This window comes from Bos indicus, chromosome 6, assembly GCF_029378745.1.
Source record: "Bos indicus isolate NIAB-ARS_2022 breed Sahiwal x Tharparkar chromosome 6, NIAB-ARS_B.indTharparkar_mat_pri_1.0, whole genome shotgun sequence".
NCBI classification, from domain to species: Eukaryota; Metazoa; Chordata; class Mammalia; order Artiodactyla; family Bovidae; genus Bos; species Bos indicus.
The window spans coordinates 67,155,667-67,182,935 of NC_091765.1; the positions used below are offsets into that span (position 1 = coordinate 67,155,667).

Below are 27,269 nucleotides of genomic sequence, written 5' to 3' on the forward strand. Positions count from 1 at the left end.
CACTTTTTATTTCTGACAAATAAACTAACTTTTGAGTGTATCAGAAAAGCTTAGGATTTAAAACTCTTTTCCCATGGTGGAGGAGCAGTTCTTGTGAAAGGCTGAGTTTAAGATGGCCCCCAGTGACCTCTACCTCATACTGTTTATGCTCTGTATAATCCCTCCCCTTGAATGTGAGCTGGCTAGTGACCTACTTACAATCAGTAGGAGGTAATGGGATGTCACTTGCGTCATTAGGGTACATAGGACTGTGACTTCTATCTTGCTAGCAGACTCTCTTCCTCACTGGTTCTGTTGAAGCAAGTTGCCATATCCGATGGGCTTACTGGCAAGGACCTGAGGTTGTCCTCTGGCCAATAGCCAGCCAGGAACTGGGACCCTCCACCCTTAAGGAATTGAAATTCTTCCAACAATCACAGGAGCCTGGAAGTGAATCCTTTCCTAGGCAAGCCATCAGACAAGACCCCAGCCCTGGCCAATACCATGACTTGTACCCGTATGACACATCCTGAGACAAAGGACCTAAGGTACTCTCAGGTTCCAAATTACAGAATCTGTTAGATAATAGATGTGTGCTGTTTTAAGCTGCAAAGTCTATGGTAATCTGCTATGCAGCAATAGGTAACTAAAATATTTCTCTTTGATATATCACTTGGTAAGAGACATGCTATTGAGTTAGATGTACTATTCACTGATGAGATTTATACAACCTTTTTTTTTTTAATTCCTAAATTTGTCTCTGGTAATGACCAACCTAGACAGTATATTAAAAAGCAGAGACACTACTTTGCCAACAAAGGTCCATCTAGTCATCTAGCTATGGTTTTTCCAGTGGTCATGTATGGATGTGAGAGTTGGACTATAAAGAAGCTGAGTGCTGAAGAGTTGATGCTTTTGAACTGTGGTGTTGGAGAAGACTCTTGAGAGTCCCTTGGACTGCAAGGAGATCCAACCAGTCCATCCTAAAGGAGATCAGTCCTGGGTGTTCATTGGAAGGACTGATGTTGAAGCTGAAATCAATACTTCGGCCACCTGATGCGAAGAGCTGACTCATTTGAAAAGACCCTGATGCTGGGAAAGATTGAGGGCAGGAGGAGAAGGAGACGACAGAGGATGAGATGGTTGGATGGCATCACTGACTCGATGGACATGGGTTTGGGTGGACTCTGGGAGTTGATGATGGACAGGGGGGCCTGGCATGCTGCGGTTCACGGGGTTGCAAAGAGTCGGACACAACTGAGCAACTGAACTGAACTGAAGCCAAAACAAGTTGTTCAGTAAATAGCACTCACAAGGTCATAGTCATAGGGAGCTCCCAGAGCTGCAGACCTTAGTTATGAAGAGAATGTTAATGACTGATGATCTGGTAAGAAAAGCCACTATTTCCTCCTTTTAATTATGAGAAAATTGAAACCTAAAAAGATCTCATAGCCAGTACTATAATGCCAGCCCAGTGCTCCAGAATCTCACCCAGGTGACCTCATCTCATAAACATGAGTCCACAGATAACACAGGGGTATAAACTCACAAATCACACAGGAGCATGAATTCATCAGCACTGCCAGAAAACACAAATAACAACAGATGGCTCTTTCTCTCTCTGACGGACCAATGGCACCAGCTTCCTCCGTCTAGATCTCTGGTGGCCTCAAGTGACCTCATGAGATGTATGGCTTAGGTGGGGCATAATGGGAGCAGGAAAGAGGTTCCCTTGCTTCCCAGCTTCACTAGGCATGGGCATGGAAAACCATGCTGGTGAACGTTTATGGGTATCACTGTCTCACACCAGAAGAGAGCTCATGGGAGAAGTCAAGGTATTTTTTGGTCGCATTAGTCTGAAATTCTTAAAAATCCAGGACTGTGTCTTATTTTTCATTTGCAATAATCATAGTTTCAGCATGAAATAAACAGCTTGCTCAGGTAGGGTCACTGCAGAGCATTTAACGAAAGGCCCGTTTACCAAGATGCTGGAAAGGTTTCAAAAAACCAACTAGGGGTAGTGCAACCTGTGGGGACAGGTTGCTGCTGGCATCCCAGATTCAAGGGAAAAGGTAAAGTAGCAGTTACTGGAACTCGGAGAGAGCTGTGTGCAGAAGGCGGCCTGATAGGAGCCACAGCCCTTCACAGTGAGGCAGGCAATTCCAAACTGTGTAACCAGGTAAAGAAGAAATGAGGGATCAGCACTGCCTCTCTGAGCCACCAGAAGCTAGAAAGCAGACCTACTGTTAAAACTAACCTGTGGGGAAGAGTGGGCTGGAGGAGGGTGGGAAGTTAATAAAGAGAAATACAGGAGAAAGAGCCAGCACGAGCTCAACAAATACCTCTCAGGGGACAAAATTAGTGCTGTGCGAGGAGACTGTTCAACTATTATTAGCTTGAAATCTAGTAGGAATCTTTACACCACAGAAATCAGCAAATGCTACAAATAATAGTTTTGTTTTTCAGGGAGCCAATTTACCAGCATAGCACTGGATGATAGTATAAATCACATCATCTCCTCCAGAAAGAAAGCTGCTTTTATCTCCGCTGAAAGGAAAATTATGGTCATGCACTTGTTGAACCAGATGAAGACATTATGTCAACAACACCCTGCTATCTCCCACCACCACCATAGCCACAAGTCTTCCTTTGAGATCAACGACTTTCTTGGTGGTAATACTGTCTACCCAAGTCCCCAAGCCTACAAACCTTTGCTTCACCCTCACCATTCAGATGCAATTGATTACTAAGTATCACTAATTTTACTTCCCCAACCTCCCTCACATCCATTTATTCTCTTATTTTTTGTTCTCATAAAATTAAGCTAGTTGTAGTTCCCCTAATACAAAATAGATTTAGGCTGCTCTCTTTTTCCACCTTGTCCACATGGCAAACTTCTGTTTATCCTCCAAAATATAATTCAGCTATTACTTCCTCCCTTGGAGCAGCCTTCCCTAATACTGCCTAATGGAAAGAGACCCTCTGTGTTGTCCCCATAACACACACCTTTTTAAACTGATTGCATTGGACATTAATGTAATTGTTTTCATGTCTGGTCCCTTATTAGGCTGAGTCCCTTGAAGGCAAAACTGTGTTTTATTCATCAAAGTATCCTCAGCATCTAACAATGTACCTAGCACATTGTAGGTGCCAATAAATGCTTGCTAAAGGAATATATTAATAACTTTCCTAATATCCTTGTTGAAAAAAACTGTCAGAAGCTGAAAGGGAGCTCCCAAGCTCTACACGTGCCTGGCAAGACCCTCCAACTCTCCCTTATATCTACACCCCAACACTTGCATCCTTGCCAACAGTATCTGCTTTCAGGATTGTTTCCATTATGCCCTCTTTCTCATTTGGGGCAGATATCACAGGACTCAGGATATCTGGCTCTCCTCACTTCCTGGATTCCCATATCTTCATGGATCCTGGGTTTCCACATCCTTTTCTCAGTGAGATTTTCCTGAATGACACTTTACTTAAAATCTAACCCCTTGCCATCATACCCACACTCTCCAAAGCTCTCCACTTCTTTTTTTATTTTTTCTATTGCATTTAATCAATAGTATATCTGTACCTGACATAGTATTATTTTTAAAAAAATTTTAATATATTTATTTGCTCATTGCTGATCTTCCTCCAATATAACATATGGCTCATGAAGTCAAGGATCTTGTATATTTTGTTTGCTGCCAAATACACTATACAGTAAGCACTCCAAAAATATTTGTTTGCGAAGTAAAAGAATCACATGCAGAGAATAATTTGGTGGCCTCTTGGAACAAAGCTGTCAGTAGCAAAGTTGGGAGCAGAATCACTACTACCTAACTCCCAACTTAATGGTTTGTACAAAAGCTCACTCTCTCCTTGCTCTAATGTTTCCTCCTCCCCCACTGCCCCCAAATTCTATGTGGTTGGATCCTGAAATAATTCCCATGTAAGGGCAAATGGCAGTAAAACTTCTATGGATGAAAAGAAAGTGAAGTCACTCAGTTGTGTCCAACACTTTGCGACCCCATGGACTGTAGCCCATGTAGCTTATCTGTCCATGGGATTTTCCAGGCAAGAACACTGGAGTGGGTTGCCATTTCCTTCTCCAGGGGATAAGTGCCTTGCTTATACATCAATAGTAAAATGTCACCTTTAAAATAGAGAACCTCAGGAAATGCCGACAGATAAACACAGCTCAAATTAAGACAAGTGTGAATAATGTAAAACCATACAAACACCCCTAAAAGAGAATATAAAATTCCATAACCTTCTACACAACACGATCCTGATTCTCATTAATACTTGACATACTTACCAGAGCCCATGGGATAGAGAATTAACAAGTTACAAAAGAAATTTTCAATCATTCAATTATTTTTTTGCAGCTGTTTTGATTTTTTTGCACATCACGAGGTGATGCCTGATATAGGGATTTTTGAATGCAGTGAATCACTATCACTAAATCTAAATTCTAGTCACATCCATATAATTCCCATGAGTTATTGAGGACAAAAGTAAACAAACTACTCCACTGAGTCCGATGAAATATGTGTGCTTGAGACTTTGTCAGTAATTTGACAAGGCATTTTCAGGGAGATTTGAGCTTCTGTGTCCTCATTCAACAGTTTTGTGTCTTTGTAAAGCAAAAATAATACGAGTTATCTGACTATTATCCATACTTTGAGCCATTCTGGCACATAAAATGGAACCTTACTTATCATTTGATGTTTTATGTGTAATGGCATTAAGCAATTGCCATGTTGCCTGATGTTGAGAAGTGACCTGTGATACAACTGACCACCTAAACAGCCAGGTAGACAGCACAGCTGCAGCTGAAAAGACTGCTGTTTCCTAGTTAGCAGATAAAATCAGGGAAACAAGTGGCAGATGACTTTCTGAATTTTTACTTGGTATTAGCAACAAAACCTCTTTTTTCTTTGACTACTGACCCATAAAAATTCTTTAAAAATATAATCATGAAAAAACTTTATTTCTGTCATGTTTCCATTTATTCTCAAATGTGACACAATTCAAATTCTTGGGACATAGACAAAAATCTCTAATAATCAAATTAGCAGTAAAAAAAAAAGTAAGTTTATGCAGACTACCTGATTTATGAATTCTTCAAAAATTGTTTCAACCATACTTTTTGATTGGCTTTTAAGATTATTTCAGGGTCACATTTCCATAGGCGAGTGGCACATGCTTTCTTACAAAATCATGTCTTTAAGACTACAGTAAGCCTTCTAAAATTACATTATACAAACAAATCTGTTGCTTTTTTTACTAAAAGGTTAGCAGTAGAAATCAAACTCAACAATGTTGTAGTAATTTAATGTCATGCAGTAGTAGCAATTTTGAATATAAATTGGATGGTGGAGAAGAGGTTTTATAATTCCAGTATAGCAAATATTTTTGAAAACTCATTCCTATATCAACTTTGATGCCTGTCTTGACTATTCACCTAGAGGCTATCTTGGTGATTTGGCTGTCTTTAGTAAATGGATAGAGTTAAAACAGGACAACTTTATCTGTGTATTTGAAATGACAGGAAACTTTTACTGTAACTTTAAATAATGGGGCTAGAGTATCGACTCATTATTCTAGGGAACTCTGCTACTTCTAAAAAGGAAGCCTAGGGCACTGATAAAAAGTGAGTCAATTGTGTCTTCCAAAAACAGAAATCTTAAATACCTCTTGTTTCTGTCAACACTTTTTTTTCTCCTCTAGAGTGGCTGAAACAAAATATGCCTAGAACTTTTATTTAGCTACCAGGATTTTAGCAAAACCAAAAGCTTAAAAGATGAACACAAGGTGAGTAGAAGATAGCAACACAGAATTCCAATCGTGATTTTAGAAGCAAAACACAGAATTCAGGGTGAAAAGCAGGCAGATCGTAACACAATATTGACTGGGAGCTTTTTGCAGAAACTAATTTCTATGGCCGGTGACTTGTTATGTAAGTGAATATTGAAACATCTCTGGTGATCACATTCAGGTAACAAAAGATATATTAATATATCTCCTGTCAATAAATTAAATACCTAGAGTCAAAAGTTCTACTTTCTACCATAAACCTTTCAACTCTGAGCAAGAGCCAAGCCAAACAAGACACAGAGGTGTTTCCAGCAGATAATTTAAAATTTCCCCAAGGTGATACACTGAAAGTATTTCTTTGACATTTATTTAGGGGAGAACCTGACAGTTACAGCAGAGAGAAAGAGGCCTTTGCCTAGCAGGGTTCCAGCATACAAGCCCCACTGGGCAAAAGAGAAGTCCTGCAGGTAACTCAGCTCATCCTTTCTAAAGACATTTGCAGCTACTGGATCCATCGAATGTCAACACAACCCCCACAAGGCCCCCCAACTGAATTGTCTATTATTCTCAAAGCAAATATAAAAGTGCCCCTGAAAAAAATCATGGTAAATTTAATTTTTTTCATCTTTTTTCATAGGTTTTTAGAGTTCCTTGAATTAGAACCATGAGCCACTGTTGAACCCATCCACAAGAAACTAATTAACCATAAGATGCTAGAGTCCTTGTCACAGTGACTCCACTAAGTCCTCATCAGTTGGTAGAGTTTTGCCAAGAAAATGCACTGGTCATAGCAAACACCCTCTTCCAACAACACAAGAGAAGACTCTACACATGGACATCAACAGATGGTCAACACCGAAATCAGATTGATTATATTCGTTGCAGCCAAAGATGGAGAAGCTCTAAACAGTCAGCAAAAACAAGACCAGGAGCTGACTATGGCTCAGATCATGAACTCCTTATTACCAAATTCAGACTTAAATTGAAGAAAGTAGGGAAAACCACTAGACCATTCAGGTATGACCTAAATCAAATCCCTTATGATTATACAGTGGAAGTGAGAAATAGATTTAAGGGTCTAGATCTGACAGATAGAGTGCCTGATGAACTATGGACTGAGGTTCGTGACATTGTACAGGAGACAGGGAGCAAGAACATCCCCATGGAAAAGAAATGCAAAAAAGCAAAATGGCTGTCTGGGGAGGCCTTACAAAAAGCTGTGAAAAGAAGAGAAGCGAAAAGCAAAGGACAAAAGGAAAGATATAAGCATCTGAATGCAGAGTTCAAAAGAATAGCAAGAAGAGATAAGAAAGCCTTCTTCAGCGATCAATGCAAAGAAATAGAGGAAAACAACAGAATGGGAAAGACTAGAGATCTCGTCAAGAAAATTAGAGATACCAAGTGAACATTTCATGCAAAGATGGGCACAATAAAGGACAGAAATGGTATGGACCTAACAGAAGCAGAATATTAAGAAGAGGTGGCAAGAATACACAGAAGAACTGTACAAAAAAGATCTTCACGACCTAGATAATCACGATGGTGTGATCACTGACCTAGAGCCAGACATCCTGGAATGTGAAGTCAAGTGGGCCTTAGAAAGCATCACTACAAACAAAGCTAGTGGAGGTGATGGAATTCCAGTTGAGCTATTTCAAATCCTGAAAGATGATGGTGTGAAAGTGCTGCACTCAATATGTCAGCAAATTTGGAAAACTCAGCAGTGGCCACAGGAGTGGAAAAGGTCAGTTTTCATTTCAATCCCAAAGAAAGGCAATGCCAAAGAATGCTCAAACTACCGCACAATTGCACTCATCTCACACGCTAGTAAAGTAATGCTCAAAATTTTCCAAGTCAGGCTTCAGCACTACGTGAACTGTGAACTTCCTGATGCTCAAGCTGGTTTTAGAAAAGGCAGAGGAACCAGAGATCAAATTGCCAACATCCGCTGGATCATGGAAAAAGCAAGAGAGTTCCAGAAAAACATCTGTTTCTGCTTTATTGACTATGCCAAAGCCTTTGACTGTGTGGATCACAATAAACTGTGGGAAATTCTGAAAGAGATGGGAATACCAGACCACCTGACCTGCCTCTTGAGAAATCTGTATGCAGGTCAGGAAGCAACAGTTAGAACTGGACATGGAACAACAGACTGGTTCCAGATAGGAAAAGGAGTACGTCAAGGCTCTATATTGTCACCCTGCTTATTTAACTTATATGCAGAGTACATCATGAGAAACGCTGGGCTGGAAGAAGCACAAGCTGGAATAAAGATTGCCGGGAGAAATATCAATAACCTCAGATATGTAGATGACACCACCCTTATGGCAGAAAGTGAAGAGGAACTAAAAAGCCTCTTGATGAAAGTGAAAGTGGAGAGTGAAAAAGTTGGCTTAAAGCTCAACATTCAGAAAACTAAGATCATGGCATCCGGTCCCATCACTTCATGGGAAATAGATGGGGAAACAGTGGAAACAGTGGCTGACTTTATTTTTTTGGGCTCCAAAATCACTACAGATGGTGACTGCAGCCATGAAATTAAAAGACGCTTACTCCTTGGAAGGAAAGTTATGACCAACCTAGATAGCATATTCAAAAGCAGAGACATTACTTTGCCAACAAAGGTCCGTCTAGTCAAGGCTATGGTTTTTCCTGTGGTCATGTATGGATGTGAGTTGGACTGTGAAGAAGGCTGAGTGCCAAAGAATTGATGCTTTTGAACTGTGGTGTTGGAGAAGACTCTTGAGAGTCCCTTGGACTGCAAGGAGATCCAACCAGTCCATTCTGAAGGAGATCAGCCCTGGGATTTCTTTGGAAGGAATGATGCTAAAGCTGAAACTCCAGTACTTTGGCCACCTCATGCGAAGAGTTGACTCATTGGAAAAGACTCTGATGCTGGGAGGGATTGGGGGCAGGAGGAGACGGGGACGGCAGAGGATGAGATGGCTGGATGGCATCACTGACTCGATGGACGAGACTCTGAGTAAACTCCAGGAGTTGGTGATGGACAGGGAGGCCTGGCATGCTGCGATTCATGGGGTCACAAAGAGTCGGATACAACTGAGCGACTGAACTGAACTGAACTGAACTGAATAACAACTCACCATTTCTTGAGACAACATTTCCATATATATACAACTTTAGTAGGGCTTCCCTGCTGGCTCAGATGGCAAAAATCTGCCTGCAATGTGGGAGACCTGGGTTCAGTCCCTGAGTTGGGAAGAGCCCTTGGAGAAGGGAATGGCTACACACTCTGGTATTCTTATCTGGAGAATTCCATGGACAGAGGAGACTGGAAGGCTACAGTCGATAAGGTTGCAAAGAGTTGGACATGACTGAGCGACTAACACAATGACAGGACAACTTTAGTACTCATGAAGTTCTTAGCTAAGTTAGACTTTAGTCCTTTATGACTTTCAGTTTTGGTTTTCTCTTTGCCCTGTGGAAGTATAGAGAAAAACTGCTCTTCTGGTCATGACCCAGGAGCATTTGAGGGTGGCTGTGGTGCACACTCAGGGCCCTCACACCACCAGGTGCCCCAACTATTCTTCACATAAACAGATTCTGAATCACTCAGTTCAGTTCAGTTCAGTCGCTCAGTTGTGTCCGACTCTTTGTGACCCCATGAATCGCAGCACGCCAGGCTTCCCTGTCTATCACCAACTCCCGCAGTTCACTCAGACTCACGTCCATCAAGTCAGTGATGCCATCCAGCCATCTCATCCTCTGTCGTCTCCTTCTCCTCCTGCACCCAATCCCTCCCAACATCAGAGTCTTTTCTAATGAGTCAACTCTTCACATGAGGTGGCCAAACTACTGGAGTTTCAGCTTCAGCATCATTCCCTCAAAGAAATCCCAGGGCTGATCTCCTTCAGAATGGACTGGTTGGATCTTCTTGCAGTCCAAGGGACTCCCAAGAATCTTCTCCAACACCATAGTTCAAAAGCACTATTCTGGTAATTTTTCTCTAGACATACTTATCATTGTTTTGTTTCTGCTCCATAAAAGAACCTTAAGTCTAAGATTTTCAACTAGAGTTGACCTAAAGTCTTTTTTAACTGATGCATATGAGTCAATATTAAAAGGAAAGCACTGAACCACCAAGCCAACCCTCAGGTATATCTAGTGTTTCCTGATCTATTAGATCCGGGATTCTGAGAGCAATGAAGAACAGCAAGTTAATGTATTTTAGCTAATTGTTCTGCCAAGTGAAGCTCACTCAGAAGGAAACTAAATCATTTTTGGAATACCATCAGTTCCATTCAGTTGAGTTCAGTCGCTCAGTTGTGTCCGACTCTTTGCGACCCCATGAATGGCAGCACGCCAGGCCTCCCTGTCCATCACCAACTCCCGGAGTCCACTCACACTCAAGTCCATGAAGTCAGTGATGCCATCCAGCCATCTTAAAACTGTAATTATTTAACATATATAGAATGATTTAGGCATGAATTTTCAGGAACATATCAATTATAAAAAGCAATCCCCAGCTACTGTCAAAGTACTTTGAACTCCCGTTGACCTAGACATTTAGGAGAGCTCACGAATTGAAGAGTTTATTTACTGATACATTCATTCCAGCAAATATTTATTGAGTGCCTACTATAAGCTAGGCACTGCTCTGGACATTGGCTATACAACAATGCAGAAAGTCATAAGTTCTCTGCCACTGTGGAGCTTATAAAGTTAGACAGAGGATATACAGACAAGTGAAAAGGGACACAGCCAGGCTGCAGTGAAAGACAATAGAATCACCAAGGGTGACCAGAGATTTCTCTGTGGAGACGTCTTCTGAGCAGAGGACATAGTTCAAGGAGATAGATCCAACCTGATGAAGGGAGAAGTACATGCAAAGGAAGTTGGGAAAAGGTTGTCATTTTTGAGAAAGGTCAGTGTAGCCGTGGTAGGGTTGATGACACCAGAGAAGCAAGAAAGTCTTCAAAAGCCACAGCAGGAAGTTGAGCTTGTAATCTAAGTCTAAGGGAAAACCTTTGAAAGGGTAGAGACATCACCTAATTTGTGTTTTTATTTTTTCCCCTTTCAGTCTTATTTAGACACAACTGACATACAGCACTGTATAAGTTTAGGATATACAGCTAACGATTACCACAATAGACTTAGCAAGCGTCTATCATTTCATATAGATACAAAATTAAATAAATAGGAAAAAATTCCTTGTGATGAGAACGCTTAGGATTTACTTTCTTAACAACTTTCATATAACATACAATAGTGCTAATTGTGTTTTTAAATCGTCACTTTGGCAGCTAAGAGGAAAATGAATTAGAAGACGAAAAGAATGAGAAAAATATGCAAATTTTGTATCTGTGAAGGAGGTGAAGAAGTTTATACCCTCCCAGAAACTCACATACCATCTTTGACTACCACATCAATAATAACATTATTTATAGTTAAAAATAATAATTTACTTATTATTTAATAATAATACTATTTATGGAGAACTTACTGTGTGCTAGAGTATACAGAGCATGTATGAGCAGTGCGTATAAATCATTCTTTTTGATACACACAAACAAACCCTTGTTGTTCAGTCACCCAGTCGTGTCCGACTCCTTGTGACCCCATGGACTGCAGCACCCCAGGCCTCTCTGTCCCTCACCGTCTCCCAAAGTTTGCCCAAGTTCATGTCCATTGCATCAGTGATGCCATACAGTCATCTCATCCTCTGATGCTCTCGTCGCCTTCTGCCATCAACCTTTCCCAGCATCAGGGACAGAGGAGTTTGGAGTGCTATACAGTCCGTGGGGTTGCAAAGAGTCAGACACAACTAGAGCGACTTAGCCTCTTGGGTAGGAACCATGAACATCTTCACCGTATCATTTGAATATGGTATACGAGCTGCCAAAATAAACAGTAAATAAGAATTATTTCCTTTCTACAGGTGTAAAAATATCTGCTAAGAACCGAGAGGCAAATCAACACTCCAGAGGAAAAATTCAATAGCAAACATCCCATTTTTTAATGTTAATAATTTATTTCATGAGTAACGTCCCTCTGCAAAGTACTAGAAGGTGTAAGTGGGGTAATGAAGATTAGCAGGATCTCCTGGGTGTCTTCTAAAAACAAAGCCAAGGCTGCACCTTTCAGGCCATAAACCCTGCTTCAGCTTTGTAAAGTCATAGGCCTATTATTTCAACTCTTTAGAAAAGGGTGATGGTTATATATCAAAAGCATGTGGCTGCAATGGCTGCTTCCTCTTCCAAACACAGAGACTTAAAGTGTGTCAAAAGTCATCCAGAAACAGCTGTCATTCTCCTGGCCTAGGAACTGCTCATTTCTCTCTACCAACTTTCTGATATTTTTAAGCTATTCCTTCTAAGCCACATAATATTAGGGCTACCTAAATCATTTATCAGCCAAATCTCTATACCTTGAGATATATTTTATTGAATCAATGTAACTGTGGATTATCCTGTGTTATAAGATATCCTTTAATTATCCTGTATTATAGTCCCTGATACACACATTTATTCTTTAGTAAATGAAACTATTAACGAAACTGTTCAATTAAACTGTTAAGTTTAATTGTTATATAGTAAGTTCATTGCTATATAATACAGTTGAGTATAGTTGAGATCTTAAAGGGACAGGTTAAAAAATATACTACTTACATATCACAGTAGATCTTTTTAAACTTAATTCTAAATATTATTAAGTATCTCTTTTCTCTAGAATAGCATAAAAGCAATTTTCTATTCTTTGAATCCCTGGAGAAGGGAATGGCTACCCACTCTGGTATTCTTGCCTGGAGAATCCTATGGACAGAAAAGCCTCACAGAGTCCACGGGGCTGCAAAGAGTCAGACATGACTGAGTGACTGAGCACACGTTATTTGAATAGTAGAGAAAATCAGTAAAATAAATGATTCAAAATAGTAAAATATAAGAAAAATATTTGATATATAATAGTATAAGAATTATTTTGTATGTTTTACCTTTCTGAACTGATTTTGTTTATTACATTTAGCTTGCAGATCTCATGCACACTGGTCTGAAAGTACAATTAGAAAAGTAAATATAATACAATAATAAGTGTTATAAAAAGTAGGATAAGTCCCCAGAAGATACCTGAAAATTGACTATAAATTATTATCCATAATAACAGAGAAAATAGAAAACTCTCATATGAGAGTATTTCTCAGGATGAACTAGGTCAGGAGAAAAACAAATTTTACCTAAAAGTGCCCTGCAGACTCTGAGCTGCTTAACTAGAATATTACAACTGATTTAGATGAGAGTAGAGATTGAATTATCATAAAAAGATGATCAAAATGAGCTTAAGAGTCTCCTGGAGGCTGAATGTACTCTCTTTCTTTATTTACATACTCATGAGTCCATAGAGAAATTAAAGCAAAGAGATATAAGTGAAATTGTTGAAATTATGGAGAAACAGAATCCAACTCCAGCAGCCTTGAGTATTCTACCTAATTTTCTTTCCATTCATACGATATCTTACATTTTTTCTGCAATCCTTCAATATCGAGCATATAGTAGAAATATTCTGTGTTCTCAGTGTCATCATACTGCCTCTTCTTTTTGATCCACTGAGAGCTATTGCTGACTTCTACCGAGCTCTTCATAAAAGCCTCACACTGTCATTTAATCCTCACGTGAACTTTGTAAAGCACGATGATTATCTACATTTTACAGACAAGTAGGCTCAGACACACAACTTATAGCCTGTGTGTCAAATAAGTTCAGTTCAGTTCAGTTCAGTCACGCAGTTGTGTCCGACTCTTTGCGACCCCATGAATCACAGCACGCCAGGCCTCCCTGTCCATCATCAACTCCCAGAGTTCACCCAAACTCATGTCCATCAAGTCAGTGATGCCATCCAGCCATCTCATCCTCTGTCGTCCCCTTCTCCTCCTGCCCCCAATCCCTCCCAGCATCAGAGTCTTTTCAAATGAGTCAACTCTTCACATCAGGTGGCCAAAGTATTGGAGTTTCAGCTTTAGCATCAGTCCTTCCAAAGAACACCGAGGACTGATCTCCATCAGAATGGACTGGTTGGATCTCCTTGCAGTCCAAGGGACTCTCAAGAGTCTTCTCCAACACCACAGTTCAAAAGCATCAATTCTTTGGTGCTTGACTTTCTTCACAGTCCAACTTTCACATCCATACATGACCACTGGAAAAACCATAGCCATGGTGGCCCCCAAAAGACATGGCCAGGTCTTAACCTTGGGAATCTATGAATATGGCCTTATTTGGGAAAAAAGGGCCTTTGTGGATGTAAAAACCTGGCAATGATGAGATCATCTTGGCTTATCTGCATGCGTAAGCCCTAAGTCCAGTGACAAGTGTCTTCAAAAGGCAAACACAGATACACAGAGAAGGCGGCAATGCGAAGATGGAGGCAGAGACTGGAGTGACATGGCCACAAGTCAAGAATGCTTGAAACCACTGGAAACCAGCAAAGAAAGGAAATGCATTCTCTGCCTGGAACCCCCAGAGGGAGCACAGCCCAAACAGATTTTGGACTTCTAGCTTCTAGAACTGTGAGAGAATAATTTTCTGTTTAAGCCACCCAGCCTGTAGTAATTTGTTACAGTCACCGTAGGAAATTAAAGTAACCACCACCACATCATAATTCCACTGTTCTAGGAACATAACTTTCATGCATTGGAGAAGGAAATGGCAACCCAGTCCAGTGTTCTTGCCTGGAGAATCCCAGGGACGGGGGAGGCTGGTGGGCTGCCGTCTCTGGGGTTGCACAGAGTCGGACACGATTGAAGCGACTTAGCAGCAGCAGGAACATAACAGATAGTTCTCTGCCACTATTCCAAAGTTTGACTCATAAGAAAGACCTAACAGAGTTTCTCTATTATGCAAACATTCTCTGCAAATGAGTCTGTCAAGGAAACATTTTTCCGAAAACTGTGTCTGTTAACAGTGCTTGCATACTTACTTCTACAATTTAGAATCTATTGTTTTTTCTCTACTTGGTTTTTATTTTATGGTAATGTAGGCTTTTTCCAGTTAAAATAATAAATACCTTTGTTATACTCAAAACATTCTTTATACATTAAATTGGTACAAATAACATAAAGTCTATTTGAATTTAAAAATACAATTCATTCTCTCATTACTACCCTGACAAGTTACTAACATTTTAATTCAGAAAATAATTGATGTTATATAAGATTATTTACTTAACAATGCTTTGAAATTTAAAAAGCTGTATACTATTTCAAATATTCCATAACATATTGATTTACTTTTATAGAAAATTATTTAATATAATTGGAGAAGGCAATGGCACCCTATTCCAGTACTCTTGCCTGGAAAATCCCATGGACAGAGGAGCCTGGTAGGCTGCAGTCCATTGAAATTACACTATTTCAATATAATATTGAAATTACATTATTTCAAAAATGGGGGAACATAGTCAAAGGTATAAACTTCTAGTTATAAAATAAATAAGTCATGGGGATGTAATGTAAGCAAGGAGACTATGGTTAATAATACCACATTGCATGTCTGAAAGTTGTTAAGAGAAAAGATCTTAAAAGTTCTCATCAGAAAAAAAAAAGCTATTAACTATGTGTAGTGGTGGATGTTAACTAGACTTACTGTTGTGATCACTTTAGAACATACACGTATATTGCTTCTGGTGGTACACCCAGAACTAATGTTACATGTCCATATATTTCCATTAAAAAAAAAAAATGAGCTTACAAAACATCTAACTCACATGTTCTCCTGCAGGGCCCTCAAAAGAAAATTATTTCTAGTCCTACTTGATATCATGCTGGACAGCCTCTGTCGCTCTGCTCCTATCCTTTGTCCTCCTCCTCAAACTGCTGTGGGTTCAAGTGTTGACCATAAGAATCACCAGTGTCTCACCCAGACCTGATTTAAATGAGATTTGGAACTTCTGAGCTGATGATATTGCGATGAGATTTTGGATCTCATCTATTGTGCTCACATCAATTACTTGCCCTTGCCCAGTGGTTGTGGGCAAGTTCAATTGGTGTGAGGCCCCAGAAGACAAGAAGGCAGGAGGAGAGTGAGGTCAGGGCATTCATGCCCACTTCTGTCTCCCTGCAGGACCAACTGGCTGGCAGTGTCCATGCTCCTTGGTCTTAAGTGACAGCACTTGACTTACTGGGAGACCCCTTGCCCACAGCCCTCTCCAGGTCTGTCTGCTCTTTGACCCTCCCTTGTTCTCTTAATCTTGCCCACACCTCCAAAATTCCTCTCTTTGCCATCACGCTTTGAGTGTGCTGTCTTCTGCTGGAAGACCAAAACACTTTCTGACTACTACGACTGATGGCCTCCATCCACCAGCCTGAATAATTTCTTGCCATAAATAAAATTATCCCAGATTTTCCAAAAATGTCTACTTCAAAAGAATTACCACTGGCTATGACTGGTGTGGGATTTTTTTTTCCCTCCTTTAACAACAATCAAAACAAAAGGCGGTAGCTTGAGATGACTCTCAGACACTCCTGCTGCCACTGACTCTTATCACTGAATGCTTTTGGTTCCAAAATACCTGTCAGCACCATCCCTGATGCACTTGGGAAAGGCCAGGCTGCAGCCAAAAAGCATGATATGTTGATAGCAACCGAGGCGATGGAGGTACGTGAAGAATTTGAGGAACTTCTCCATTTCCATGCTTTTGACAATGGAGAGGGGAGATGTCAGCGTGGTGTAGTAGGGCAATATCTGACACTGGCTGTGGGTGATGTTCATGCAGGCACCTGGGAAGGTGAGAAAATTACATTTAGGAGAAGACACATAAGAATTATATATTTATAAACTCATTTGATATGATAGACTAATGTGTTCATACCATAAAATAAATCTGCAAGTCAGAATAATTATGGATGTACAATAAGACACAAACATACATAGCAGCACTATTTATAATTGTCAAGATATGAAAGCTACCTAAGTGTCCATCAATATGAATGGATAAAGATGTAATGTGTGTGTGTATATATGTATATATATGTGTGTGTGTATGTATATATATAATTGAAATCTACTAAATCATCAAAAAGAAAAATTTGAAATTTTGCCATTTGTAACAACATGGATGGATTTGGAGGGTACTGTGCAACCTAGGTAGCATATTCAAAAGCAGAGACATTACTTTGCCAACAAAGGTCCATCTAGTCAAGGCTATGGTTTTTCCTGTGGTCATGTATGGATGTGAGAGTTGGACTGTGAAGAAGGCTGAGTGCTGAAGAATTGATGTTTTTGAACTGTGGTGTTGGAGAAGACTCTTGAGAGTTCCCTGGACTGCAAGGAGATCCAACCAGTCCATTCTGAAGGAGATCAGCCCTGGGATTTCTTTGGAAGAAATGATGCTAAAGCTGAAACTCCAATACTTTGGCCACCTCATGCGAAGAGTTGACTCATTGGAAAAGACTCTGATGCTGAGAGGGATTGGGGGCAGGAGGAGAAGGGGACGACAGAGGATGAGATGGCTGGATGGCATCACTGACTCGATGGACGTTGAGTCTGAGTGAACTCCGGGAGTTGGTGATGGACAGGGAGGCCTGGCGTGCTGCGATTCATGGGGTCGCAAAGAGTCAGACACGACTGAGCGACTGAACTAAACTGAACTGAACTGTGCTAAGTGAAATAAGTCAGAGAAAAACAAATGCTATATGATATTATGACATGTGGAATCCAAAAAATACAACAAACCAGTGAATATAACCATAAAGAAGCAGACTTACAGACACAGAGAACAAACTAGTGGTTACCAGTAGGAATGGAGTGGAATACAGGGGTAAGGGAGTGGAAGGTACAACCTACTAGGTGTAAGATAGGCTACAGAATATACTGTATACACAGGGAATATAGCCAATATTTTGCAGTAACTACAAATGGAGTGTACTCTTTAAATATTGTGTAACAAATTTTTCAGAAAAGAAAGCGAAAAGAAGTATGTTTGTGATCACAAAATCAAGCTGCTAATATTCACAGAGGGATAACATCTGTGTACTGGGAAAATGTGTGGAGAAAACACTCTCACCTAGCCAGAGGGCAATCACTATTCTAGATCACAGCTGGGCTGGGCAATATGTATCAAAAAAATATGTATTTAAAAAATGCATATCCTTTGACACTGTAGTATTTCTAAAAATTTATCATAAAAAAAAATCACAGTTGTGCACATGGATTTATCTACAGGGATCTTCATCTCTGTACAGTTTATACTTTTTAAAAGATAGCAATCACCTAAACATTCAACAAAGGAAACTGGTTTAAAATATTATGGAACAAACAACAGAATACTCAGTTACATGAAAGATGCTTTAGAAGACTATTAATCACATAGAATGATGTCTATAATAAATAAAAGTTACTAATCACAAACTAATTGTTATACCATGATCCTGTTTCTTAAAATAGATGATTATCAAGAGTTTCCAGTCCTGCCCATGTCAACAGTTCAGGGTAAGCTCAGAGACTCTGACCTTATTTTCCTCCAAATTGTGATCCTGAGAAGGATCACTTTCATGGCTTTTTCTTCTCCTTCAGGTTATAAATTTGCACGATTGGCCAAAAAATGGAGGCACATTTTTTTGGACTTCATCAAACTCATAATGCAAAATGGGAAATAAATGAATCAGAAAGGAAGAAAAACCCAAACTAAAATATGTAGACAGAACACAAATAGGCATAAACATGCATTCAGCTTCACATGAGTGCCGAGGTGGGAATTCTGGGCAAGTTTCACAAATATGACACTGAAGTCTTTCAGGAGGGAAGTTAAAACGCATTGGTGTGGGAGAGCATTACAAGCCAAAAGGAGGTACAGACAGTGGACTTCAAAATGACACAATTCTATGTATTGTGCTACAAGCAGAAAAGCTTGCTTACAAGAGGTAAGAGTAAATTTATGCCCATCCAAAATTTGAAACAATTCATGAAAAATTCAGTATCAAGAAAACCGATTACAAATAAAGTTTGTGTCAGGCACCAAACTAAGTGCTCAGATCTCCTCGTTCAGAATGATCTCATTTCTACAACCCAGGAAAGTGATATCATTTCTGTATTATACACAAAGCCAATTTTGGAAAAGCTAAGATATCTGTTGAGGAGAACACAGCTATTATGTGGAAATTCTAGATCTTCAAATTTATGTTTTCTGAATAACTTCCATTTGGAGCTACCTTAAGCTAACACAAAGAGGGTTATAATGTTAAAAACAGTTTTTAAAGAAGGTAATTCCTAATGGCCTATGAAAGAAAGAGGCCAAAAAGCATATAATGATATACCACAAGATCTATATTTATATTCATAGATAATATCACATGTTATCCTTCATTTTACATTATTTTCTTTAGGAGTCATCAGCTTTAGGGTTTATACACTTGATGATAAACCATATTGGATGAGATCATCAAAAGGCTCATTTATGCCACCAAGGCAAAGAAAACACAGAATACTGAGTGATCATTTTAAAAATACAAGATAATGAGGAAAATCATACTTTGGTTGGCTCTATTATGTTCATGACAGTGTGAGCTGTACAAAAGAAAAAAAAAAAAGATTTTCTAGTAGCAATGATAGATAATAGCCTGAAACCTTAACATATGTCTCAAAATAATTGGTATGGACAAAAATAATCATGTTTTATACTTATATAATGGTTTTATAAAGTTTTCCAAAGCAATCCTATTAGGATTATAATCTCTCATTATAAATGAAGGAACTAAGGCCCTCATAGATATGTAGGTAGATGGAAATGTGATAGATGGATGGACAGGATAGATAGACAAATAGGTAGCTAGGGAGATAGACATAAAGTGATTTGCAGGACACTCAGTAAGTAACTAAAGAGCCTCTTGAGGGTAAAAGAGAGTGAAAAAGGTGGCTTAAAACTCAACATTCAAAAAATGAGTATCATGGCATCCAGTCCCATCATTTCATGGCAAATAGAAGGGGAAAAAGTGGAAGCAGTGACAGATCTTCTTTTCTTGGGCTCCAAAATTACTGTGGATGGTGACTGAAGCCATGAAATCAAAAGGCGCTTGCTTCTTGGAAAGAAAGCTATGACAAACCTAGACAGCATATTAAAAAGCAAAGATATCACTTTGCCAACAAATGTCTGTCTAGTCAAAGCTATGGTTTTTCCAGTAGTCATGTATGGATGTGAGAGTTGGATCATAAAGAAAGCTGAGTGCCAAAGAATTGATACTTTTGAACTGTGGTATTGGATAAGACTCCAGAGAGTCCCTTGGACTGCAAGGAGATCAAACCAGTTAATCCTAAAGGAAATCAATCCTGAATACTCATTGGAAGAACTGATCCCGAAGCTGAAGCTCCTTACTTTGGTCACCTGATACAGAGTCAACTCATTGGGAAAGACTCTGATGCTGGGAAAGATTGAGGACAGGAGGAGAAGTGGGTAACAGAGGATGAGATGGTTGGGTGGCATCACTGACTCAATGTATGTGAATTTGAGCAAACTCCGGGAGATAGTGGAGGATAGGGAAGCCTGGCATGCTGTAGGTCCATGGGGTCACTAAGAGTCTGACACACCTTAGTAACTGAACAACAACACTCAGTAACAGAGGTGGGACAGATACACAGGTCCTCCATCTCTCAGGCCAGCATTCATCCCTCTATACCACAACTGTCAGTAACACAGCAAATGCCAAAGGAATTCAAAAGAGCAAGAACTCAATGTAGTGTGAATGACTAGGGAAGACTTAACGAAGAACAACTTGATTTGCTGATTAAAAGATATCTGACAAACGATAAAAACAGGGTACGTACTAACGGTAGGGAAAAAATTACTACAAACACAGAATCATAATTGCACGTGACACAATGACTAAAAACTTGAATCTGGGCAGAAAAGCACTCAACTGAGAATTTGCTAATAGCCAAAAAATATAAAAGGGAATTACTTTTTAAGACTCTTGATTTCAAGCCTTTTATATTCAAAAAATTGTATAAATTTCCTATCACCCCTTCTGCCTCAGTGTTCATGTCAAATGTTCTTTTTTCCCCAGAATGTTCTTGCCTTTGAAACATGTAATTCTAGTCTTGAATTTGTGCACATTCTCATGGGGGGCAAATGATTTTGCATAAGCCAGCTACATAATAGGCACCATGCAGAGCCATTTCTCTGAGGGAAAAGGAAGGGCACTTTTGGAAATGGATTCATTTATTGTTGCTGCTTTTCTAACTTGATTTTCATAAGGTAGAGAAAAGAGGGGAATGTTTGTTTTTCTTCCCTGGGCATTTACTACTGACTCCAATAGAAATTAGAAGGCAAGGTTGTTGCTGTGTAAGAATAGATAAAATGATACAATAGATATAATTAACCATAGTGTTGCTATAAACATTATTATTCAATTAAATGTGTCTTTTAAATAATAGTTACTTTAAGTTGGGGAACTTGAGGAGGAAAACTTAGAAACAGATTTTAAGAGCAAAATTACTTCTTGATGCAATGTATTTCTGGTCAACCAGAAATATTTATTGTAATTAGTTCCTAAATTCTAAAACAGCATTGCCAATAAGGCATGATTTAATAACAAGTCATCAAAGTATCTGCTGATTAAAACACAGGTCCCAATTTCAGGGAAAAATTAAATATGAAAAATAAAATGCTGCTTGTATTGAAGAAGATATTGATATTTTTTGTTTTCTTTATCTGACTCAATAGTTTATAGATAAAACTGGGGCTTTCTCAACTCATATCACATTGCTAAAACTTCTAGATACTGGAATGAGGGAAGAAAGATGGGTCTGTTTTAAGAGTTTTCCTTATGCTCATTTGGGAATTAGGATAAATTCTGTATTGTCTACTTTTGGGATTAGGTAATGTGGAGCTAGAAATTCTTACTTATATGATTATTTTTAATGCAAAATTAACTTCAGAAAATTCTTGCACAGAATTTAACAATGGGTTCTTTTTAAAAATCCCTGAAGACCAAATAAAGATCATTTTTAAATAAAAGCAAAATAGTATCTAAACCATGATTATCACATAATAGTGCTATTTGACAGGAAAAATCTTCTTAAATTAAAAATAATAAAATATCAACTTTCTAAAGTACTTTGCTATCTTTTCTGGACAAAAGATAACCTTTTGTAGACATAAGCTAACAAGAAACCGCAGTAACCTTTCTGACTTCCTATGTATGATTTCACATTTAATTGAAGGGCTACTTATAAGGATTCCATTGTATCAGAGGGGAATATTTTATCAGAGTTTGGGTTGGTTTGCCCTAACTTACTGACTTATTTTAACTCATGAATTTTCTTCACAAGACTTCTTGTGGATGCTTCAACATTTGTTTGTCTGACTTTCAGATCTTGAGAATTTGACAAGACTGTAAAGGCAAGTTCTCTATACACAGCCCGCTATAGTGATTTGGGAAGAAAGTCATGGCAGCACTGGCCCTCCTCACATGTTTTCCTTTATCATTCCTTTCATGCAGTCTGTCATTAATTTTGTTGCTGTTTTTCCAGACGATAACTCTTATTCCTACCTCTGTAGTTTAAATTCTAGCTTTCTATGGTTGCATATGCCACTTTTATCGCATATTTTTATCTCCACTATTTACTGAAAAACTGTAGCATTGTTCTCTGCCCTTTCATGTACTTTGCCCTCCTTGCAAGTAACTCTGTTTCACAGCTGAGGAAACAAGGTTTGAGTAATTTCCCCATAAGATTCACATCACTAAACCTAAACATCCATCAACAGAAGAATGGATAAAGATGTAGCAATGTATACAGTGGAATATTACTCAGCCATAAAAAGAATAGAGCTTCCCTGGTGGCTCAGATGGTAAAGAATCTGCTTGCAGTGCAGGAGACCCAGGTTTGATCCCTGGGTCAAGAAGATCCCCTGGAGAAGGGAATGGCTACCCACTCTTGTATTCTTGTCTGGAGAATCTGATGGTCAGAGGAGCCTGGCGGGATATAGTCCATGGAGTTGCAAAGAGTCTGACATGAATGAGCAACTAACTAAATAAAAAAGAATAATGCCATCTGCTGCAATATGGATGGACCTAAAGATTATCATACCAAGTGAAGTACATCAGACAGAGAAAGATAAATATTATATGATGTCACTTATATGCAGGATCTAAAGAAATGATACAAATATTTACAAAACAGAAATAGACTCACATAGAAAAAACTTACAGTCACCAAAGGGGAAAGCAGGGGGAGGAACAAATTAGGATTGGGGGATTAACATATACACACTACTATATATAAAATAAATAAATAAGAAGGACCACCTATATGGCACAGGGAACTACATTCAATATCTTATAATAACCTATAATGGGAGAGAATCTGAAAAAAATATATATATACATACACACATATAACTGAATCACTTGCTATATATCTGAACCTAATACAACACTGTAAATAAACTATTCTTCAATAAACAAGTTTAAGTTTAAAAAAATTAAAGATTCACACAGCTAATAAATGACAAAGCTAAAATTCAACTCAAATCATCCTAAGTCCAAGTCTCTTTCCATCAACAGCTGTGCCCATAATCCAAACATTAAAATTGATATTTCCTCCCCGGAATTTCTACCACATTGGTTGGGGCCCCATGAGTTCCATGGAGGCTGGTGGGGTCTTTTTCACTACCCATTCAACAAATATTTATTGACTCCTTATCTGTGTCAGGAGAAGGCAATGGCACCCCACTCCAGTACTCTTGCCTGGAAAATCCCATGGACTGAGGAGCCTGGTGGGCTGCAGTCCATGGGGTCGCTAAGAGTTGGACACGACTGAGCAACTTCACTTTCACTTTTCACTTCCATGCATTGGAGAAGGAAATGGCAACCCACTCCAGTATTCTTGCCTAGAGAATCCCAGGGACGGGGGAGCCTGGTGGGCTGCCGTCTATGGGGTCGCACAGAGTCGTACACGACTGAAGCGACTTAGTAGTAGTAGTAGTATCTGTGTCAGGCACTGCTTGAGGAGCAGAGCAAATGTGCATGTGTGTGTGCTTAGTCACTCAGTCGTGTCTGACTCTGACACCATGGGCTGTAGCCTGCCAAGCGCTTCTGTCTATGGGACTCTCCAGGCAAAAATACTGCAGTGGGTAGCCATTCCCTTCTCCAGGGGATCTTCCCAACCCAGGGATTGGACCCAAGTCTCCTTCACTGCAGGCAGATTCTTTATCATCTGAACCACTAGGGTAGCTCACAGAGCAAATGACATGATGCAAAACAAAATCCCTGCCCTTATGGAGCTTTTAGTCTAGTCAGGGGAGACAGACAACAGACACTTTACTGTCTGGCATTGATACACACAGTCATAGTACTAATACTCAGCAAGAACCAAAGCAGTAGATCTGCCTTAATGGAGAGACTAATACTACAATAAATCCTAACTTATTAGGATGGGACAAAGGAAAGTTAGTTTTGAAAGTGAACTCCTTTCTTAAGAAATATACCAGAATCAAATATTCAGGCAGCACAAATATGTCTTCTCAAATTCAAATGTCAGTCTTTTGATTTTCAATAATTTATATTCAGGCTCATTGAAGACAAGCTTGCCTGTCTTCATTGTTCTTATTATAATATTTAAGTTATCATTTTATATTTATAAGAGATTTGTAGCCATCAGATAAAAGTATCAAAGGAAAGCAGTTCCCTTCTCTCCACTAGATTAATCATAGCAGCTCAGTTTTTCTGTGGGGTAAGAAGCCACAGAAAAGGCTTGCTTCGGAGAACCATCCTTCTGGGGGGGGTTCCAGCAAAGTTCCCATAAGCACACCATTGAAGTACTCCTGGGCCTCTCTATAACATTATCTTAATTTGTTGTCCTTACAACAATTGGACTAACTGATAAGATATTGTTTATTTGTGTTTGTTCTCAGCATCCTTCCACATCTATGGAGAGACTTCGTCTTGTGACTAGAAATCACTGGATACCAAACAGTATACACGCAGTTCAGTTCAGTCCCTTAGTCGTGTCCGACTCTTTAAGACCACATGAACTGTAGCACGCCAGGCCTTCCTATCCATCACCAACCTCCAGATTCCACCCAAACCCATGTCCATTGTGTCAGTGATGCCATCCATCCATCTCATCCTCTGTTGTCCCCTTCTCCTCCTGCCCTCAATCTTTCCCAGCATCAGGGTCTTTTCAAATGAGTCAGCACTTTGCATCAGGTGGCCAAAGTATTGGAGTTTCAGCTTCAGCATCAGTCCTTCCAATGAACACCCAGGACTGGTCTCCTTTAGGATGGACTGGTTGGATCTCCTTGCAGTCCAAGGGACTCTCAAGAGTCTTCTCCAACACCACAGCAAAAGCATCAATTTTTCGGCGCTCAGCTTTCTTTATAGTCCAACTCTCACATCCATCCATGACTACTGGAAAAACCATAGCCTTGACTAGACAGACCTTTGTTGACAAAGTAATGTCTCTGCTTTTTAATACACTGTCTAGGTTGGTCATAACTTTCCTTCCAAGAAGTAAGCATCTTTTAATTTCATGGCTGCAATCACCATCTACAGTGATTTTGGAGCACCCCAAAATGAAGTCAGCTACTGTTTCCACTGTTTCCCCATCTATTTGCCATAAAGTGATGGGACCAGATGCCATGATCTTAGTTTTCTGAACGTTGAGCTTTAAGCCAACTTTTTCACTCTCCTCTTTCACTTTCATCAAGATGTTCTTTAGTTCTTCTTCACCTTCTGCCATAAGGGTGGTGTCATCTGCATACACCCAGTAGATATTCACTAACTGAATGAGACTAAATGGAACAATGTCTTCACTACAAGGTTTCTTACTGAACAAGATGGAAACATCTTGATGGAACATGTCTTGTTCAGACATGAGAAAGCAAATTTATATAAGACTCTAGGGCACTAATGATGATGGCTAATCTTTCTACAGATGTTTTTAACAATCTGTTCCCTAGATTTATCACGGCACAGGGAACCATCCCATTCAGTTCCCTCCACCAGGTTGATTCATACCTTGGGCTCCACTAGTGCAGCAGCTAAAAGTAAAAGAGTAAGAATTACCCTTCTATCCTGTAAAAGGCAAATGTCCCATTATCCTTAAGCATACTGAATTGTATTAAGAGCAGAGATCTTACCATAGTAGAGAGAAAAAAAATGAAGGTGTGCTTCTTACAAGCAGAAAAGACTGGAGAAAGATCAACAGATGAGCAGCTATACACCAGAGCTACAAACAACTCTGAGAAAAGTGAGGGTAAAAATGATGACTGTAGCCGACAAGACTAGGTGCACACTCGGTAAGCTCTCAGAGTTAAGTGAAAGTCAGCTACTCCAAGACGGAGAAGCAGAAGCCAGAATCTACCTTGAGCCTCAGTCCCACCCACAAGGCCAGGGGTGGGGTGACCTTGGGGAAACTACCTAACATCTTTAAAGCCTCAGTACCACCCACAAGGCTGGGGGTGCTGGTAACCTTGGGGAAATTACTTAACATCTTTAAAATGTCCTAATCTTTAAAGCAGAAATAATAATGTGAATCAGAGGGTTGTGAGGATCAAATCTGTCAACAGAGATAAAGAGCTTAAGACAGAGCCTTCATGCTGCTGAGGTTAAACTGATATTTCAACAGCACTGGTACCTTTAGCAAGAAGAAATATAACCATTCAAACAGAGGCTAGGATGAGGTAACTTCACTCTGCAGTAAAAGCCTAAGCAAACTATAAGTAAGTACTCAAGTTCTCCTTTAACAAAAAATACATATATTAGTGTACATGTCAATTCCAACCTCCTTAACTATCTCTTCCCCCCATTCTACCCCCCCACCTCCCTGAAACCATAAGTTCATTCTCTAAGTCTGTGAGTCTATTTCTGTTGTGTAAATACATTCATTTGTTTATCATTTCTTTTTAGATTCCGTATATGAGGGACGTCATATTTCTGCTTTTCTGTCTGGCTGACTTCACTCAGCATGACAATCTCTGGGTCCATCCGTGTTGCTGCAAATGGCATTATTTCATCCTTTTTAATGATGTGTTCCCTGGTACGTCAGATGGTAAACAAATCTGCCTGCAATGCAAAAGACCCAGGTTTGATCCCTGGGTCAGGAAGATACCCTGAGGAAGGGAATGGCAACCCACTCCAGTATTCTTGCCTGGAGAATTCCATGGAGAGAGGAGCCTGGCAGGCTACAATACAAGGGGTCGTAAAGAGTCGGAATGACTGAGTAACACTTCACTTTCACACTCTGCTATATTTAAAATGGATAAAACCAACAAGTTCCTACGGTATAGAATAGGCAACTCTGCTTAATGTTATGTGGCAGCCTGGATGGGAGCTTAAGGAGGAGTTTGGGGGAGAATGGATACATGTATCAGTAAGGCTGAGAAATCTGTATGCAGACCAAGAAGCAACAGTTAGAACTGGACATGGAACAACAGACTGGTTCCAAATCAGGAAAGGAGTACGTCAAGGCTATATATTGGCACCCTGCTTATTTAACTTCTATGCAGAGTACATCACGCAAAATGCTGGGCTGGATGAA

General features: G+C 39.6%; 1 protein-coding gene across 3 annotated transcripts in view; it reads right to left on the bottom strand.

Moving 5' to 3' along the window:
- Window positions 1-27,269, bottom strand: part of CORIN (corin, serine peptidase) — a 309,430-nt gene that overhangs the window by 182,997 nt on the left and 99,164 nt on the right. For all 3 annotated transcript variants that reach the window (XM_019962698.2, XM_070791393.1, XM_070791394.1), the window contains exon 4: window positions 16,306-16,513. In XM_019962698.2, the coding sequence (XP_019818257.2) occupies window positions 16,306-16,513 (208 nt within the window). The remainder of the gene's footprint in view (window positions 1-16,305; window positions 16,514-27,269) is intronic.